This window comes from Dioscorea cayenensis, chromosome 5 (genome assembly GCF_009730915.1).
Source record: "Dioscorea cayenensis subsp. rotundata cultivar TDr96_F1 chromosome 5, TDr96_F1_v2_PseudoChromosome.rev07_lg8_w22 25.fasta, whole genome shotgun sequence".
In the NCBI taxonomy this organism is placed as follows: domain Eukaryota; kingdom Viridiplantae; phylum Streptophyta; class Magnoliopsida; order Dioscoreales; family Dioscoreaceae; genus Dioscorea; species Dioscorea cayenensis.
Genome location: NC_052475.1, coordinates 24,404,592 through 24,423,086, shown reverse-complemented (window position 1 = coordinate 24,423,086; position 18,495 = coordinate 24,404,592). Strand labels below are relative to the sequence as shown.

The 18,495-nt window shown below is 36.5% G+C and overlaps 2 protein-coding genes and 1 pseudogene across 2 annotated transcripts; all 3 read right to left on the bottom strand.

Annotated features, from left to right (window-relative positions):
• Positions 1–275: 275 nt before the first annotated feature.
• On the bottom strand, positions 276–2,547 carry LOC120260153 (U-box domain-containing protein 4-like). The gene is made up of 3 exons (XM_039267593.1): positions 2,544–2,547; positions 1,455–2,437; positions 276–553 (listed from the first exon to the last, which is right to left on the bottom strand). The coding sequence occupies exons 1-3, from the start codon at positions 2,545–2,547 to the stop codon at positions 509–511; spliced, it is 1,032 nt and encodes a 343-aa protein (XP_039123527.1). The 3' UTR covers positions 276–508.
• Positions 2,548–8,632: 6,085 nt separating this feature from the next.
• On the bottom strand, positions 8,633–11,301 carry LOC120261932 (annotated as a pseudogene).
• A 1,895-nt stretch (positions 11,302–13,196) lies between these two features.
• Positions 13,197–15,165, bottom strand: LOC120262106 (metal tolerance protein 7-like). Its single transcript, XM_039270164.1, has 6 exons — positions 14,947–15,165; positions 14,731–14,843; positions 14,398–14,643; positions 14,209–14,289; positions 13,785–14,015; positions 13,197–13,651 (listed from the first exon to the last, which is right to left on the bottom strand). Exons 1-6 carry the CDS (start codon positions 15,134–15,136, stop codon positions 13,307–13,309), a joined length of 1,206 nt encoding a protein of 401 aa, XP_039126098.1. The 5' UTR covers positions 15,137–15,165; the 3' UTR covers positions 13,197–13,306.
• Positions 15,166–18,495: the final 3,330 nt, after the last annotated feature.

Sequence of the window (18,495 nt, the reverse complement as noted above, 5' to 3'; positions counted from 1 at the left end):
GTTCATCCACTTTATTCAAAAAAAAAAATTGCACCGGCCGCACAACCGATTTTTTATCTATGCGCACACCTTGACCATACTGCATTTATAGTGTTTTGTCAAAAATAAATAAATAATCTATGAAACAATGAATTCTTCCAATCATAAATAAATAATTCTCGATGAAAATGTGGCATTATCCACTTTATTCTCCTCTGTTTCCTTCTTTTAATAAATTGGTGATTTATCAACTTTATTCAAAAAAAAAAAAATTGGCATTAGATCACACTATAACATAGGTGTTGTCATTGCATTTCTTCAATTTTGAGAATTCTCCCCAACTCAATTGAGTTTAATCCTATTGCTTATCCATATTTATCAAAAAAAAAATTAACACTAATTGTACAAAAAAAATATAACACTAATTGCACCGAAGGATGCCACAATAAACATAAATTCCTTTTGTATACACTACACACATACAAACAATTAAGCTATGGAAACTAGTGAGATACACTTTTACAAGAGATCATACCCTCCCAGCATTTCGAAAGAAACAGAGAAGCGATCGTGCCTGAAAATTAACAGCCAAATCCAGATAAGGTTTTTTATATCAATAACATACGAGGATACATAACTTAAAATATGTAACATAACTTTTTTTTGGGTTATTTCTGAAATTCCATCTTTTAAAGACAGCATTACTTAGATTTGAATGCTTACTAAGTGTAGCAGAGCTCAAATATTAGGCATTTCAAAAAATGGCAGTGCTCAATAAAGTTTTGATTTATTCACATTTATAAAAAAAAAAAAAAACTGTAGTGATAAGATAATGTTAATTATTGCCATGGTACTACTAAATACAAGACAAGGCAACATCTATGCAACAACTGCATCCCAAAATGATCTTTACTATTTAATTCTTAACGGTGTAAAAGTGACACAACATGACAGCATGATAGCATTGTGGTACACATGAAGTATCTATTGACAACAATATAAATCTTTGAAGGACGGATCGATTAAACTAGATCCAACAGAAGGCTGAAAGTTAAGGAGACAGTAATTTCTTCCATGAATAGGAAGTTAGCAAGGTTTCTTTCATTGAAACACACCCCAATGTAGAATAGCAAAGCTAATTGTCTTCCTAGACTCTCGAATGTCATTTATTGAAATTGTGTGGACACTAACAAACGTCAAAGAAGCAAAAATGTTAGTTTCTGATGCAACTGGAATTTCTCCAATAGGAAGCAGAACATCCTCACAATTCAGAAGACTTGAAATAACATGAATCTAAAAGTTTTAAGACAAACAGCATGCTCATTGTTAGGGTTAAACTCAGTATAAAAAAAAAAAAAATCAAAGAACAGAAAATAATCAAATCAGCCTTAATCTAAACAAAATTGAAAACAGAAACACAAGCTATATATATAACAAGTTGCAAATGTAATGAAGAAATGCAAAGGCAATCACACCTTCTCCTTAGCACGGGGAGTTCCTGATTGTGATAATGCGGCCAAAGGTGGCACAGCACCTTCCTTGAGCACCTGTCTACAAAATCTTTTGCTACTCGTACATAACCGGAGCAACACAGCAGCAGCATTCTCCTTCCCTCTAGCAGATCCTAATTCAACAACCTCCACAAGTACTGGGATCCCACCTTCACGGCCAATTGCTATTTGTGCTTCACTGACAGTAGCAAGGTTTGCAAGTATAGCAACAGCCTTGTCAACCATACCCAGGGCTGGGTCCATAAGCGCAATCAAAGGCCTGACAGCCCCCGCCTCCACAATTTTCGGCTTATTCTCAGTAATTACAGATAGATTGTACAAAGCACGGATTGCATCTTTCTTTCCTTGTGGAGAACCATTTTCCAATAATTCCACCAAAGGCTTAATCGCCCCAGATCGTCCACTTCTAAGCATAAGTTCCTTAAGAGCTGAAAGATTGAAGATGGCCGCAGCTGAATTTTCTTTTGCTTCGGCATTCCCAGTCTCAAGCACATGAACAAGAGGGTCAATGACATTGGCATCAGCAATTGCAGCTTTTATTTCATCATTTATTGATAAATTTAAAAGGGCTGTAACAGCATTCTCTTGAATACCCAAGTCTGTTGAGTAAAGCAAACTGATCAAGAGACTTACAGCTCCACAATTGGCAATGACAATCCTATTCTCCATGTGCTTGGTGAGGATTCGCAGCTCAGACGTGGCAACTCTTTGCACATCAACTGATTCACATTTTAAATCCTCAATCAGCTTATTAACTTGTGTCTCAATTCCTGAATTCTCAGGCTTAAGATCCATAGAAGGCAAAGTTATGATGTTTTGCCCATTCTTTTCAAGGAAAACATCGCCTATGTTTTTGACTTCCAGACTGGGCCTCAGCCAACCTCCGCAAGAAATCAGGTCTTGCCTGATGAGATACAGAGGAAGCCATGGATATTTCTCAAGCTCCCCTGTATCATTACTTCATCAATGAATTTTATAGCATAAAGGTATAGAATTTTTATTTTTATTTTTTTAAATCTCATCCAATTAGTAAATTATATAAAATGGACCCACCCATGTCAACCAAATTATAGGGAAAAAAAGGAGCAGTAAAACACAACGTCACTGACAAATGATATGGAAAGTTTCCAAACAAATAATCCTAATTTTCCGCATCATCCGCTAATCAAAAATCATTGTTTTGAATGAAAGGTCCAGGCTTTGTATGCTCTCCTCGGCTAATCAAAACCCCTTAAAAAAGAAACTAATTCACAGATAAAAACCCTAGAGCATCAAACACGGAAAATGGCAATGATTTACACTAGATCATGCACAGAAATGCATTATACCTGTTTTCATCCGATCAAAACTAAGAAACAATACTAAAACCAGGATCTTTGCATTCAAAACTTATTTAGTATCACCATGAAACCCTAGAAGTGCAAAGAAAGAACATGGATGACGGATTGAATCATCGATAAATAACGAATGAAAAGGAGAAGAGAAGATCACCTAAACAAGCTCATCTCCGGCCGGCTGATAAGCGAGAGAGAGAGAGAGAGAGAGAGAGAGAGAGACGCGGGCGAAGAAGGAGCGGAAAGAGGAGGAGACTTGGGGAGTCTCCGGGGCCGCTGGAAGACGAGTGAGTAGTTCGCGGGTAAAGGGCTTCCAACGTGTAAACGGATCCAACACCGACACCCGATAAAATCATAAAATAATCGGGTTTCGGGTTATCGGGCTTTGCATCCCCTTAACCGCAAGAGCCATTCTCTTTGAACTTCCAGAAATTTTCTAATTTTTTAAAACATTAACATCTTCATTAGCTCTCAGTTACTATTAATATTATTTGGGTTTTTTTAATTACGTCGATAAACCACATATTTACTGGAATGAAAAAAATACCAATAAGACAAAATGGGCTAAATAAAACGAACATAAAAACAACCGAAAAAAAAAATTAATTATTGGAGGTTGAAACCAACCAAAATAACTAACAACAAAAACAAAGCACATAATGGAAGCTGCTAGGAAGGCAAGGGCTACCCTCCGGTGTCTAAGGCTTGCACAAGCCGAGATATTTGGGTTTTGTCATATACCAAAAAAAAATATTTATTTATAAATATATTTTATTTTATAAAATTTTTAGTTTTAGTTTTAGTTTTAGTTTTTTCATATATTTTTTAATATAATTATCAATAAATCACTAATGAATTTTTTTAAAAAAAAATAGATACACCACTACATTAAAAAAATAAACAACAACAACATGTCCAGACAACGGGGATAATGAAGCCCTATAAAATCATCCACTAGTTGTGGAATAACAACACAAGCCACAAAAACAAGAAACACAAAAGGAGGACACAACTTGCCTCCTCAAGGCACAAGAACTAAAAAGACTAGCCTGTGGTCATGGCCTAATCCCCCTTGCTGGTAGGTGCCAAACTTGCCTCCTCAACGCGTGGTCCTAGGAACTCCAAGCTACACACCTGATAGAATTAATGGAATCATGCAACTTCTCTCTCATACCATCGGAGAACCAAGATAACAAACGATCAATCTTCATAATGATAGCATGTAGATAGGAATTTAGCATTAAAGATGTAGTTATTTCAAACAAGCTAAATATTTCACATAAAAGCTTTGAGGATAAGGTCGCCCAATTCTCGTATGCCGAGCCTCAATTTCAACCTCCAGACACACCAGGTTAGGCTCATAGAGGAGGCAAGCACAGGAAATTGCAACAATCTACCAAAATACTTCCACACATGCTGTGCAAAAGTGCAATGAATAAAAAGGTGGTCCACGGATTCACTCCCCGCGTGGCACATCACACAAGTATTAGTCAGAAGCTAATTACATCAACTCCTAGCAAGATTTTCGAGAGAAGCACCTTGTTTTTACAAACAAGTCAATTTAAAATATTGATTTTACTTGGACAAGCACTTTTCCAAAAAAATCTAGCCACAGAGCAACGAGTACCGCCACTATTCAGGAAATTATAAAAGGACTTGACAAAAAAGCTGCCACTCGCTGACAAGCTCCACCATTTTTTGTCGTTATTCTCTTCACTTGACATGTTCAATTTAGAAAGAATAATTCATGCTTCAGGAAACTTAGAAAAAGGGGCAGCAGATAAGAGTTGTGCAAAGTCTCGAATTGTGCCATTAGGAGTACAAGACTCTCTAAATGCCGCAGGCTACAAATAGGCAGGCGCCCAACCAGAAAGTCACTTATCATTCTTAAAAAGAGACTCAGAACCCCAGTTGACATCTTGCAAGATACAACTTCTAAAGGTTGGCAGGCAACAGTACACCCCTTTCCAAAAGAAGGAAATTCTCCCCAACTGACGTTGTAATAAGTTCCAATTATTGCCCTTGTAATTGAAACAAATCACATCCGCGCCATACCAAGATGCCCCACCCTCCTTACTTACACGCTTTGCAAATATTCTTCCAGCACATGACTAACCTGCAGCCTAGATTATCAATAACCGAATCCAACCATAGAAAATCTCTTTTAATGTGGTCGATGTCTTTAATAACCCAGTTGTAGTTCGGGAGTCAAAAAAGTGACATCCAATAGATTGGAAGAGCCGAAAGCACAAAATTTACCAACATGAGGCGATCACCCATTGAATGAAATTGGAATCTTCAATTTTTGAATGAGGAGATAAATGGAGTACCAATTACTTTTTACAAGTTTTTTTTTTCAGCATAAGTATTACATCTATTTATATATGTGGGTATTTAACATTATTGTTATTGTTATTATTATGAATGTGATATAGGTTGGTTCAACTACCTACTTGGTAGAGAATTAATGCGAATAGAAATAGTTAATGTGACTTATAAGCATGATGAACAGCGTGGCAGTGGAAAAGCTAGCACAAACTGATGATGCCGCCTGCAACACAACAATGCAATGCAGTGGGTGGTTGGACCCCCTTATTGATGGGAGAGTTGGAGTGCATATGATGGCATTTCAATTACAGCGTATGAAAATGAAGTTAAGAGGGGCACAGAGCTCATCATCACCGTTCAACCTAAATTGGTGAAAAATTTGAAGGACAATATAAATATATAACTCTTCAAATATAAAGCACGCTAATGATTCACCTTTTTTTTTTTCCCCCAGATTAATTAGAGGACATAACATCATGTTGAATAGTTTCAATAACTACAAGCAATGATTACCATGCCATCTCTTTCTTGTGGTGAAGATGTAGCTAGACATAAAATTCTTGTTAGGTAAATTAGGAAGAAAAAATGCTTCCACTGTGCTGCTTTCGTTGGTTTTAGTAAACAGTAGCATGTTTAGAAATTTGTGATTACTTGAAAAGCAATGCAAAGGGAGGGAACTTCACTTTCAAGTTGAAAGACAGATTCCCTGCATGCATTCTATAACAAAAACTAGGTAAAAGCCAAAACCCTAATGAATGCATTATCAACATGTCCAAATTAGAGCCTGATAACAAAGATATATATGCATGGGACCACTGATGCAAAAGGCAGAGAGAGAGAGAGAGATGATTCAGTGATGTTTTCTTTGAAGAGTGTGAGAACAAGGCGTTATATGGGAGAAATAGAGGACAAGACCCTACAATAAGAGAAAGAAGAGAAAGAAGACGAGGAGAAGAAGACAGGCTAAGTGTTTGCAAAGACCAAGAAGAAGTTGGAAGGGTTCCAGCTTTTTGCTGCCAAATCAACAAACCAAGAAGATATAATATAAGCCTTCACTTTTCTAAGTTCTCTCTTTATAGCAGCTTTTTTTATTAATTTGAGGGACCCTTTCTTAGGAAAGGTATTGTAGAAAGAGACCAAAAAGGCTTTATGTCCTTAGCTTAATCCCACAGACATATGATAGGCTTGCTTTAGGTGCTTCATGTTTATGATTTGAAGGAACAACAATTATTTATTTTATTTATTTTATAAAAATAGATAAACGACGTGCAAATGAAACATTGTAAAAGAACCATATTTTGAGTAGTCCAAAAAATATACCAATCAAATGAGTCTCATGTTCATTGATCATGGGTGATCTGAACATACAAGAAGGCAAACGAGTTGAGCTCTCAAAAAAAAAAATTTTTTTATATAAATGAATAAATCACTGATTTATTCAAATAGTAAAAAAACCGAAAACAACAACAGATAATTAAGACAAAACCCTCCAATCAATATATACAAATAGCAAGCTAGTTGAATATCTTTATAAAAAATTTGTTATCCAAAATTAACTAAACAATAAAATTAATTTTCACAGTAAAACATGATCGATCGCTTCTACTGCTAGTAAGCCAAAGGCATTAAGGAAATACAAATTCATCATAAATGTGGAACAGTCCACGTGGTTCGCCATAAGTTCACAAGCCAAGATCTTAGTAATTTAGTTAGGGTTTGCAAGGAAAAGGACAACCTGCTTTGATGAAGTCGTACAGCAAACACAGATCATATGATATACGGAGCCGGAGACGGTCACTTACAAATGTGAGACTTTTCAACTTGGGGCATCTCGTGCTTTAAAATACATGCCAAACTGGTTCATGATCAGTTTAAGATCAAACGGTTTAAGATGAAACATTAACTAATGATTTATATATATAAACACACTTACCGTGTATTAACTCTCAGTACAGACACCGCCCGCCAATACCGGCTTTGTACGGTTTGACCGGCAGGCTTCTCATGCTACTAGTGGCACTCTCGTAATTTCCTCTTCAGCCCGGGGTAGAGATGTCCATCTACTTCCCGTCTTAATAAAGCCCTCCCTCCCTTCTGCAAAGACCCATTCAAGAACCCACGCTCAAAGCTCACGTTTTTTCCACTCCCTCACCACCTCTGGTATATTCCGGCGATGTAGAGAGATTCCGGTGAATACCATCCATCTCCGGTGATGTCGGTGGCCGTGAGAAGTAGGAGACTTTACGTTCTACTCGTGTGCATTCTCAGCGTGTGGCTCTTGTTGTTGTGCTGTTCTAGTTGCATGGCAGTGGCAATTCGGATATTTCCTCGTGAACACATCGGTGAAGACACAGCGATGGGCCTCCTCGGTAAAAGGCCGGTGCCTGAATCCGGCTTGGACGAGAGCAAACGAAGGGTCCCTAGCTGCCCGGACCCTCTTCACAACCGGTAACAACAAAGCTTCTCTCTTTTATGTCTCTCAATATTGGTGATCATCAATATATCATTCATTTTTAATGTTATGTATAGCTTCAAGAGAAATTTTAGATGGTTTTGATCAGGACGAACTAACTAGCTAGCTAGTGGCTCATGTGTTCATAGAATCTCTTGTCATTAATTCGCTTGCAATTAATGAAGACGAGTTTATGTTTTGAGATGCATGCATGAAACCTTTGTTCCATTTAATTTTAGTGTTTTTTTTTTATTGCTCTTGAAAACAATTAGAGAAATGAATTAAATAATGAATCAAGTTCTCATGACTGTTTCACTGTTTGTTCGGATGATGAAGAAAGAGTACGGTCATCTGATCACAATGGAGAAAAAGTATAAGTGGTTTTGATATTTGTTTTGAATGATGAGGACTTTGGTATGTATATATGAATATGAGTGTGTGTGGTTAATTTGTGTGGTCTTGGGTAGTCTGGTCCTCTGAGAGAGGTAGGGTCCACTGCAGCTGCTGACACGTGAGACAGAAGCAAGGATGTGGTGTTGGCTAGTGTTTTGGAATTGGAATCTCTTCTTGACCTACTTCCTGGCAAGGCCATCACCATATTATATATATACACAAACACACAAACCAAAGTTGGCAAGCCATCTCTGGTTTCTCTCCTCTTGTAAACGATTAACGCGCCTCAAGTCTCTTGAGAATATCTGAGAGACAAGATAGCATCATCATGCATGCATGCATGCATGGAGTGCGCCGCAAACATCGGTGCTCAGAGGGAAATCCGACGTGCATGGATGCGCACCAAGTTCCAATGAGGTTACATGTACTTTTATTTGTATTATAATGTGATGTATGGCTCGGATGGAGGACGTTGATGACCTTGAAGATGGAGAAGGTGATGCTGAGTTCATTTCAGCTTGGTTCGTGCATATTTGGTAATCCAACTTTTGGATTTTGCTTTGGATTTGGATTCACCTAACACAATGCAGTACTGTACTGCTGATTGTTTGAAAGATCACTTAACATGTCATGTGGGAGGAGTAAACAAAGCCATTTTAATTTGCAAACATATCATCAAGTTGCTCTTCATTGAACCATCAACAGAGTTACAAGAATATTTAATGATCAAGATATATATGATGAACTGTAATAGGCTTAGCCAGAGTATTCATATATAAGCCTCCGTCACTGCAGGTATCCAAGCAATTCTTCCTAGCTAGGTAGCTAGGAGTAATTAACCAGTCATCCCAACAGGAGAATTCGAACGGGTTGTCTTCCCAGTGACGATCAGTTGGCTTGTTGCTTTGGTGAAGTACATGTGATAGTATACTTAGTATCATGGTGAAGAACACAAAAACTGCTCCTGCTATGAACACGCCCTTCCTCAAAGATTCGCATGTCCAGTTCTCAGCATGAACCACATGCCTGTATTTTGTATAGTATGCATTCTTTGTGGCACCAGCAAGCAAACAAGCCTCTGCAATCAAGAAAGCCAGCCTGCCAGGAATATATATGATATCAAATAACAATACAAGTAAGAGGTACTAGTATTAATTTTGAGAATGTCACATTAATCTCATAATTAAGCATCGTTTATCCTCCAATAAATTTTCAGCAAGCAAGCTTGTCAGTCTAAGAATATAAGAGGGAATCTCACCATGAAGATGTGAAATATATTATACACCTGGCTCGATTCCCACCAGGAGCTAAAGATTGGCCGAAACTTATGCACTTTGTTACCCCCATAATAAGTGACTGGCTTGAGAGAAGGAATAAGAAAGTACCAACTCCATAACCAGTAGCAACATCAGAATCATAAACGCAGTAGGTGGTATTGGTGGCTGGATCAGGATGTATGCTACCCTGTAACACAAAAGGCTGATTTAAACTACACAGAGCCAAATCTGTTTTACGACAAACTCATAAACAAAATAACTAAACCTGAACAACTCCTATTTAAGGGAGTATATCGGCATATATAATTATGCTGCAAACAGAGCAAAGTTCAGTATAATTTGTGTTCTCATGCAAACATGTCAAAGTTCAGCATATTTATGTTCTCCTGCAAACAGATTGAATTCAAGATTTTTTTACACCCAGAATTGCCAATATTTTAATTTCATTCGAGTTTATGTGAATGAAATTCTTGTTTTGTGGAGATGTATACATATACAGAGTAAACTAGCAGCTTAACCATGTCTGCAACCAACCACTTGTCTAATTCTTTTTCTTTTTTACGGTATTAGTCCATTAGACATTTTATACAATTATACTCACTGCAATATTGACGGATTCATTTCTTCGACTTAAATCCTTATAATACTACATGGTGCCAATAGAACTTTGTAATTAACAAGAATTAGCATCACATAATAGATTGATTGCACACGAATAAGAAACTTGTCATATTATACGAAGTATGCACATTTGCATAGACAGAGATCAAATGCTTATGCAGACAATCAGTACGATTGGATAATTTATGTGTGAGAACTGCAATCCAATGACAGCAAAGTTATCAAGCACCACCTAGATTTGGGCAAAGGCATAATAATACCACCATCAATTCGGTCAAAGCAACAAATCAATGCCAGAATTAAAGTGTCAGCAACAACAAAGAACACGTCTGCCCATGTCGAATAACAAAAGCAAATGAGGCAGGACAGGGCACATTGGCAAAACTAAACCACGTTCAAGCCAATCATGAACATAAATTTAAAGCAGGACACACATCCAAATAGCCAACAATCATCCAAGCCCTTATTGGAATGAGGTAAAGCATGCAAAACTATCATTATTGTTTCAATCATACTTATTCTGCCTAAGATATTCAAGCAGGGCTCATCATTGTCACTATTTGAGTGAATTTTAGATAAAACTAAGGGGTTTTCATATGATTAGTGATATAGGTAGTTACACTCAGTAAGAACTTTTCCAAAGGAAGAGATTACTTTATGGAAATCAACCAAATTGGCAATGTTTTTATACCAATTGAAAATTGCAATATTCATATGAATACTTTTCCACTTGTTCCATAAATCAGAAAGAATAAGTTGAAACTTGAACAAATTACCAATAATATTCTCTTCTTTGCATCTCTTTAGACAAAGCTCCATTGAAAGGGATATCAATGTTCGTTACAGCACACCATAGGAGTAGAAAACGAATCCTCAAAAAAATAATCAATTAATTAACTAAAATGCATCATTTTGCAACATCGTGCTGATTGGCGAGAAACTTCATCGAATTTTCAAAAGTCTAAATTAATTAATTAAATCTCAAATAATTAATCTTCACTAGCCAATTGATCTTCATAGGAACACACAAACACATCACACTCAAAATCAAACAATAACCCTACAAAATCACAGCTTTTCCATGAGATCAAGCTCCATTTGCTCCAACTATTTCCGAAAATGAATCTCAACTCTCAATAAGACAATAGTTCTAGAAAAGAACCTCAAAAACAAAGCATCAATGATCCAAGTAGTAAAAGAGACACAAATGAGGTGAGGTGAGGGATGCTCACAGTGCTCCGGCGACGCTCAGCGGCAATGGCGAAGCCAAACGCGGAGAGGGAGAGGGCCACCACAAGGATGCGCACAAACGTCGACCCCCTCCTCTCTCCCATCGATCTCCTCCCTTCTCGTCCATCGCAAACCTTCGACCATGACAATAAGCTCGAAAAAGGCCGCAACTTTTGAAAACCGAGCTCATACCCTGTGTCCTTAAACAGAACTATAATCACCAAAGTACCCTATTATTTTTTTTGAAAAAGTGGATAAACCACTTCAATTAAAAGAAACAAACAGTACAAAAATTAACCACTAGATGTGGTAAGTTACAACAAAAGTAAAAAACAACCACAAACTCAGTGCAAGGACCAAGGCCCCCCGACAAACAAACATCTGTGACTAGCCAGCTTCCGGAACATGAGCCTCCTCCACAGTCCTAGTCCCCCCAAAAGCCGTCATTCGAGGACCAAGATACAAGCATATGGTCAATTTTCAAAATGAGACAATGTGCAGTCAAAGCATTGGCATTGAAAATAAGATCGTTCCTAGCAAGCCAGATATTCCAAATTATTGTTTTTCCCACAAGGTCCCCAAAAGCCTTCTTCTCGTTAGGCAAACTAAATCTCCAATGACCCCAAAGATCCTCAAGAGAGTTCGGAGCTGAAGGAAACTGCAGTAACCTGACAAAGTGATCCCACACAAATTTGGCATAGGAGCAGTGCAAGAAGAGGTGGTTACTGGACTCAGTTTCCGCATGACATAGTACACATGTCGCCGTAGGTAACCTGTTGCATCTTCTTTTCGCCAAATTCTCCAGGGTCAGAATTTTATTTTGCCAAGCAAGCCAATTAAAGAGGTTGATTTTCTTAGGGCATCCACCACGCCAAAAAAAGCGCGACACCGGGCACCTGAGTCCACCATCGACCAGTCGATTATAAAATGACTTCACCGAGAAGCAACCATTCCCAGTGAGTCTCCATTTCTTTTTGTCCCCCATCAGATTATCAGGCCTCCTCACTTGGTCATTAACCTGACGAATGAAATCATTATCGACAAACGGGGATTCCTCTAATAAGTGGATAAGCTCGTGAATCGTGTCGTTGGGGCGCCGGCTAGCGCGGAATTCGTCGGGCCACATATCCATAGGTGCAATCCCATTGAGCCAGCCATCCTTCCAAAAGAGTGTTTCTCTGCCCTTGCTAACTTCGTGCGAAATACAACTTCTGAGAGCCGGCAAGCAGGATAAAACCCCCTTCCAAAAGAAGGAGATTCGACCTATTTGATCCGGCCAACAATTGGAACGTGCCAGCCCGTAGTTAAATTGGATAACCATCGCACCACCCCAAGAGGGGTCCATCATATATTTCCACCACCATTTCCCAAGCAAAGCCTGGTTGAAAGTGGTTAAATCCAAGATGCCCCAACCACCCTGGTCCCTGGGTCGACAAAGATTTTTCCAGCAGACTAGCCGACAGCCCGGACGCTCAATATCCGGCCCCGACCACAAAAAATCCCTTCTAATGCGGTGGATGTCCTTAATAACCCAGCAAGGTAGTCGAAACAAAGACATCCAGAATGTGGGAATGGTCGATAGCACCGAGTTCACCAGAGTAAGCCGACCCCCTAAAGAAATATGCTTCATTTTCCAAGTCGCGAGTCTTCTTCTTACCTTGATTATAACCCCTTCCCAATCTTGACGCCTCGGTCTTCTCCCCAAAATTGGGATGCCCAGATAAGTAACCGGCAAGAGGCCCACCTTACACTGGATGGTCGCCGCCGCCACCTGATCCGGAAGCTCACCCGAAATCGGGATGCCCAGATAAGTAACCCCCTAAAGTACCCTATTATGATTTTTTTTCTTAATTTTCCAAATAATCCCTCAAATTTATCAATTTTGTGAACCATATAAAATCATATATATATATATATATATAACAAGACGGTTTAAACGTTGCCTTTCAGTAAAGGGATAAATAAATAGATTGATGTGCTAATTACGGTGACTTATTAATTTTTTAAATATTGATTAACTTAGCCAAATATTGGGAAGTTATATACAAAGAGAGACAATTTGTGTAAATAATTCATGGTTCATTTCATCCATTCATCATAACAAGAAGAAAAAAGACAGGAAGAAAGAAAGGAAAATTATGGGAAAGCTAAAACAGTTGTTATTGTTAACATAAAGGAAACTTAGAGCATGGCTTTGTGTTCTGGCCTGTGAGTGCACTCAAAATCAATGTGAACAAAGGCACGTTCAACTTCAGGGAGGTTCTCTAGCTTGACTTGAAGAGTCTCACCAATGTCATGAGCTTGGCTTAAGGGCATGTCCCCAGGAAGGACAATGTCCACTTCCACGAAGTAATGAGACCCAAATGTGTAGGCCCTCACTGTGTCTATCTGCTTGATTTCTTCATGGTGGTTCCATATCACATATATCAGCTTCGTTAGGTACTCTGGTGGTGCTGTTTGCCCTATCAATGACCATACATTCTCCAGCACTGTCCGTGCCCATGTGCTTATTGTGTATATCGCAATCTGTGTTAATTATTATTAGTGTTATTATACAATGCACAATGGAATATATTAATTAGATTTAATAAAACAGTCATTGTATTCAATTAATTGTAAATTTCTGTCTTTATATATATATATATATATGCATATATACCAGAATGGCTCCGAGAGGATCAATCCACCAAATAAATTTGATGCCGAGGACTGCGGTGATTAGACCGATCGAGTTCGTCACAACATCGAAGAAATGGTCTTGTGCGTATGCTTTTACAATCTCATTTTTGTACATTCTGCAATACACCATAAGGATGAACTTCACCACTGTAACTGATGCCATAATTCCTATCATCCATATCTCTTTCTCTGGGTCCGAATTCGGGTGTGACTGTGTTCAATATCAATCATGATCAAGTTGAATCTTGTACAAATTAAGATCACAAGAAAATATGTTTAATTTTATTTATGTTGTTTAATGGAAATCGGCAAAGATAATATACTTAAATGGTGACATCATTTATAAACAATATGCATACATATAATTAATGATAAATATATATAGTTTTATATAACATATATACCTGCTCCATGATCTGCCGACCAGATTCAAATATTACTTGAAATCCAAGAGTAGCCATCACTGAGGCAAATACTATAATGCCCTGAAAGGAAAGGAGCACTTAATTAATAACAATATACGTAATTATTTATATATATATATATGATGGTTTAGTTACATATATATCATGCGTAAATATATAATATTTTACCACTGGTTGCATGCGTTTCTTTCCAATTGGGTAGCTATACTGATTTGGTTTTCTCATTGCGTATGATGTGATCAAGAGAATAAGACCAGAAAGAAGATCCAAGAATGAGTCCAATGTGGAGGCTATCACTGCCATGGATTGGCTTACAACTGATGCATAGACTTTAGCCACAAAGAGAACCAAGTTTGCAATGTTTGAGATGTTGATTGCCATTCTTTCACTCCTGGCAACTGCTTTCAGCTCTTCCTAAACATCATTATTAAATTAAAAAAAAAAATGTGATTTACGAAATTAAATAATTAAATCTCAAATATATGAGAGAAATAATTAAACCTCTGATGGAGCTCCTGATAGACAACCCAACTCTGAAAAGCTCTCCAATTCACTGAATTCTTTGAGAAGCTCCTCTTGCTTCCTATAATACCTTGCTATTTTCCTTTGTTTTCCTGAGAGATCAAGAGACATGTATATAATAAACACTAAACAGTTGTATATATAAATAAATACGTATGTATATACATGTAGATATATATATATATATACATATACCATAAGAACAGAGGAAAACTCTTGAAGCCAAAGAAGGATCTTTAGGTCTCTCAGGAATGCAAAAGTCACTGAAGTTGAGCCTCCATGAAGATTGCTCTGTTGAAGAAACTGGCTCGACGGAGACTCCGGCCAGCCTCATCGGAGACAAAAGCTCCGTTCTATAGTCCATAGACTCACTCTGAAGATCCATTAACCCTAGTTTCACCTTCACTTCCAAGTTTCAACCCTTCTCCTGCTCCTCCTTCTTCTTGACAAGTTCCATATTAATATGTTTATGAAACAAATATCTTAATAATATGTGGAGTTGTTACATGATAAATGCGTGTCAAACTTTTCATTAAAAACTTTTTTTAACCGATCGAGTTTTCTTTTCAACTGACACTAATTCCTTTGTGCTAAAATTAGGGTTGATGGTGCTTAACACGCATGCAGACGTAGTATTTTATATGATATGAATAGTTATATATCATGCCGCTTTGCATGTTGTGACTAAAAAGGAGTTACCAGTTCAACCTAATTCATTGGTTTTTAATTTTTTGAAACGTCATTGCATGGCTCATGGAACATGAAGGTGTTGGATATGCTGGAGTTGTAATTTCATTGATTTAGTTCTTTTCACATGGTGAATGTTAAAAAGAGGACATATATAGAACCGCATTTTGATTTCTATTGGTTGTCTTATCTAATTATTTATCTATCATCTAACACTAACACTTGAACCATGTGAAAGGAATTACTTAGGAAAAAAAAAAAATATATATATATATATATATAAAGGGGAATGGATATATATCCGGTATCTCAACATTTAGTTTATATATGCAAGAGTTTAAACCATTTAAGTATGATTAATTGGAGAAGTTTACTTGCAATCAACTAACTAAGTTGTTATACATACTGAAAGTTGAAGGATTAGTGGTCATGTTTTGGGCTTGCCCACCATCTAAGTATTAGGACAGCCCAAGACAATTACAATGTATGGGTCTTATGAATTTTTAATTGTTTTTTTTTTTTTTTGGGTATAATAAGATAATTTAAAACCACTGGTTTTTCTAGAAAACATTTTTTTCCATTACATCCAAAATTTTCTTAAATAGTAGTTCAGGAATTTATAAGATTAATTAGAACGATAAATGATTAGTCAAAACAAAAGAAAAATAATACTAAAGATTAAAAAAATGGAAATGAGAACTTGCATCTATCATATATATATATATATATATAAAAGGTTGTGAAACATTGGATAGCGCAGTGGTTTCTCAGTTTGAGAGTTGGTGGACAAGCTCTAGTTAAAACCTCTTACTCATGTATTGTATATTACTATTCATTATGACTAGATATTGTCCATTAGGTAAAAATCAGAGGTTTGCAAATATATAAAAACATATATATAAGGCTCAATCTAACAGTTCTGTAATGTTACACGAACATAATACCATATGTAGCACAGTAATGAATCATTTTCATATATCCAAATCTATTTCTACTAGATTTAAAGTTGAGAACACCAAAACTTTAACTCAAGACATAAAACACCACATCAACCCATTTAAAATAAGTACCATGGTCAGTCATTGTTCATTATATTGTTCATATACCAAGTTGATTATATCTCTCCTCTCAATTCCCTCTTACTTTAAATAATCTGAGGCCTTTTTTGGTCTAGGGCCTTTTCTGGACGTCCAGATTATGTTTTTTATATATATATATTTGTAAAATAGATAGCATTAGACTATACATTGAACGCATGCTTGGAACTTCGGAGTTCAAACTTAGGCCTAGGGCTATGTGTATATATTATAAGATATTATAAAAAATATTTCCCTTACAAAAATAAAAACCAAAAAATCTGCAAAATGCAAATAAAATAAAATTAAAATACAAAATTGTGAAGTATTTGTGAAAATTAGGCTGGGGAGACAAGTAACAAACTTTTTTTGTCAAGAGGTACAAATCACGCTCACCATTTACAATATTTTATATATATAGCTTTTTTTATTTTTAACAATAAAAAACACATTCCATGATGTTCAAATGTAAAAAACATAAAAAAAAATTAAAATTAAAATTAATTAATTAATTGTCTATTTTTTTTACTTTCTTATTTGTTTATTATTTTTAATTTTTTTATATAATAAAAATAGATAAATCATAACTATTATCTCATAGTAGCATAAAAATTTTCAATCTAAAAGTTGATTAATAAAAAAATAATTAAATCATAAATAAATAAATAAATAAATAAAGATTCTCAAGGAGCTTTGGTAGTGTTTTCCCTTCAATCTTAAATTTAATGAAAAAGAACAGCACTAAAACAGTAGATCACATTTGATTAATCTCCAAATAAATGGAATGACATAATTATAAATTTGATCTGATCCCATTGCGTACATGGACCCGACAAAAGCAGAACAAGTAGCTAGACGCGCATAATATTGCTTCTAATTAAATCATTTTAATTTTTTATTAGGTCACATGACCCACTAATTAATTCTTTATTCTTAATTTTTAACTAATTAATAGCACACTTAATTAAATCGTTACTTAATTTTGTAATTTAAAAAAAAAAGTCTGTGATGAAGAGGCCACGATTACGAATTAATGAGTGGAATCCAGCAAATCACAAGGAATTAGGCACAAAATGTCCAAATTCTTAAGTTTGGTGGCTCCCAAGAAAACAAATTTAAATAGACATGCACCCAATTGTAATGAAAGGGACTAATGAACCTGTTTGGTATGCTCCCTTGTTTATTGCATGCATGGCTCTTTATCCTTGGACCTTAGCCCTACCAAGGGAGCAACACCATGTGCTTCTCATATGCCCAACTCTCAATCATGCATCTTCTACTCGGATCCGGATCCAATCTAAATCTATTATTATTATTATTATTATTATTATTAAAAATTTAAAATAATTCATAATGCATTCAAAATATATAATTAACCATTTAATGTGTATATATGATGGTTCTGGTGTGTAGCGTGGTAGGATAATTCACTCAAAAATTCACTTGAAGATTGGACACACACATAATCAAATAAGAGAAAGGAGACACGCAAGTTAGTAACCTAGTTCGGCACAACCTTCCCTACATCTGGGGTCAGGCCCGGAGAAACAATCCACTAAAAGAGATTATCGAATAAAGATTACAACACTCCATTACTCTCTCAAGACAAAGAATACCCTCTTAAGATTAACCGTTGCCACTCTCCTCAACCCTCACCAAAAGGTCTCTCACTCCATGGCTAATCGTAAATCTTCAAACAGGATATCTTATATAGGCGCACTGGAGTCCAAATAAACCTTTTTCTTTTAGAATTCTCCGCAGCTTTCTAACTTGGACACCTTCCAAAGTTAGATGTTGCAACACTCAGTTGTAATATGGCCCACTGTACTAAACATGACTAAGTTGTAGTTAGTTGCACCCGAATCTGCGACCTTCAACCTTCCCGGTTCCTTTAGTCCGTCTCGTAGCAATTAACTTGACACAAGCTCCTCCTACCTGTAGTTGCTTCTTTCCTCACGCCACTTCAGTAGGTCACCTTCTC

Bases quoted from the DNA above. Each gene is read 5' to 3' on its own strand.
- LOC120260153 (XM_039267593.1), bottom strand. The intron at 554-1,454 runs GTGTGATTGCCT...GTTAATTTTCAG, and splicing joins CTCCCCGTGCTAAGGAGAAG to GCACGATCGCTTCTCTGTTT.
- LOC120262106 (XM_039270164.1), bottom strand. From the start codon at position 15,136: ATGGATCTTCAGAGTGAGTCTATGGACTATAGAACGGAGCTTTTGTCT. The intron at 14,844-14,946 runs GTATATGTATAT...TTGATCTCTCAG, and splicing joins AGTTTTCCTCTGTTCTTATG to GAAAACAAAGGAAAATAGCA. The intron at 14,290-14,397 runs GTAAAATATTAT...CTTTCCTTTCAG, and splicing joins AGAAACGCATGCAACCAGTG to GGCATTATAGTATTTGCCTC.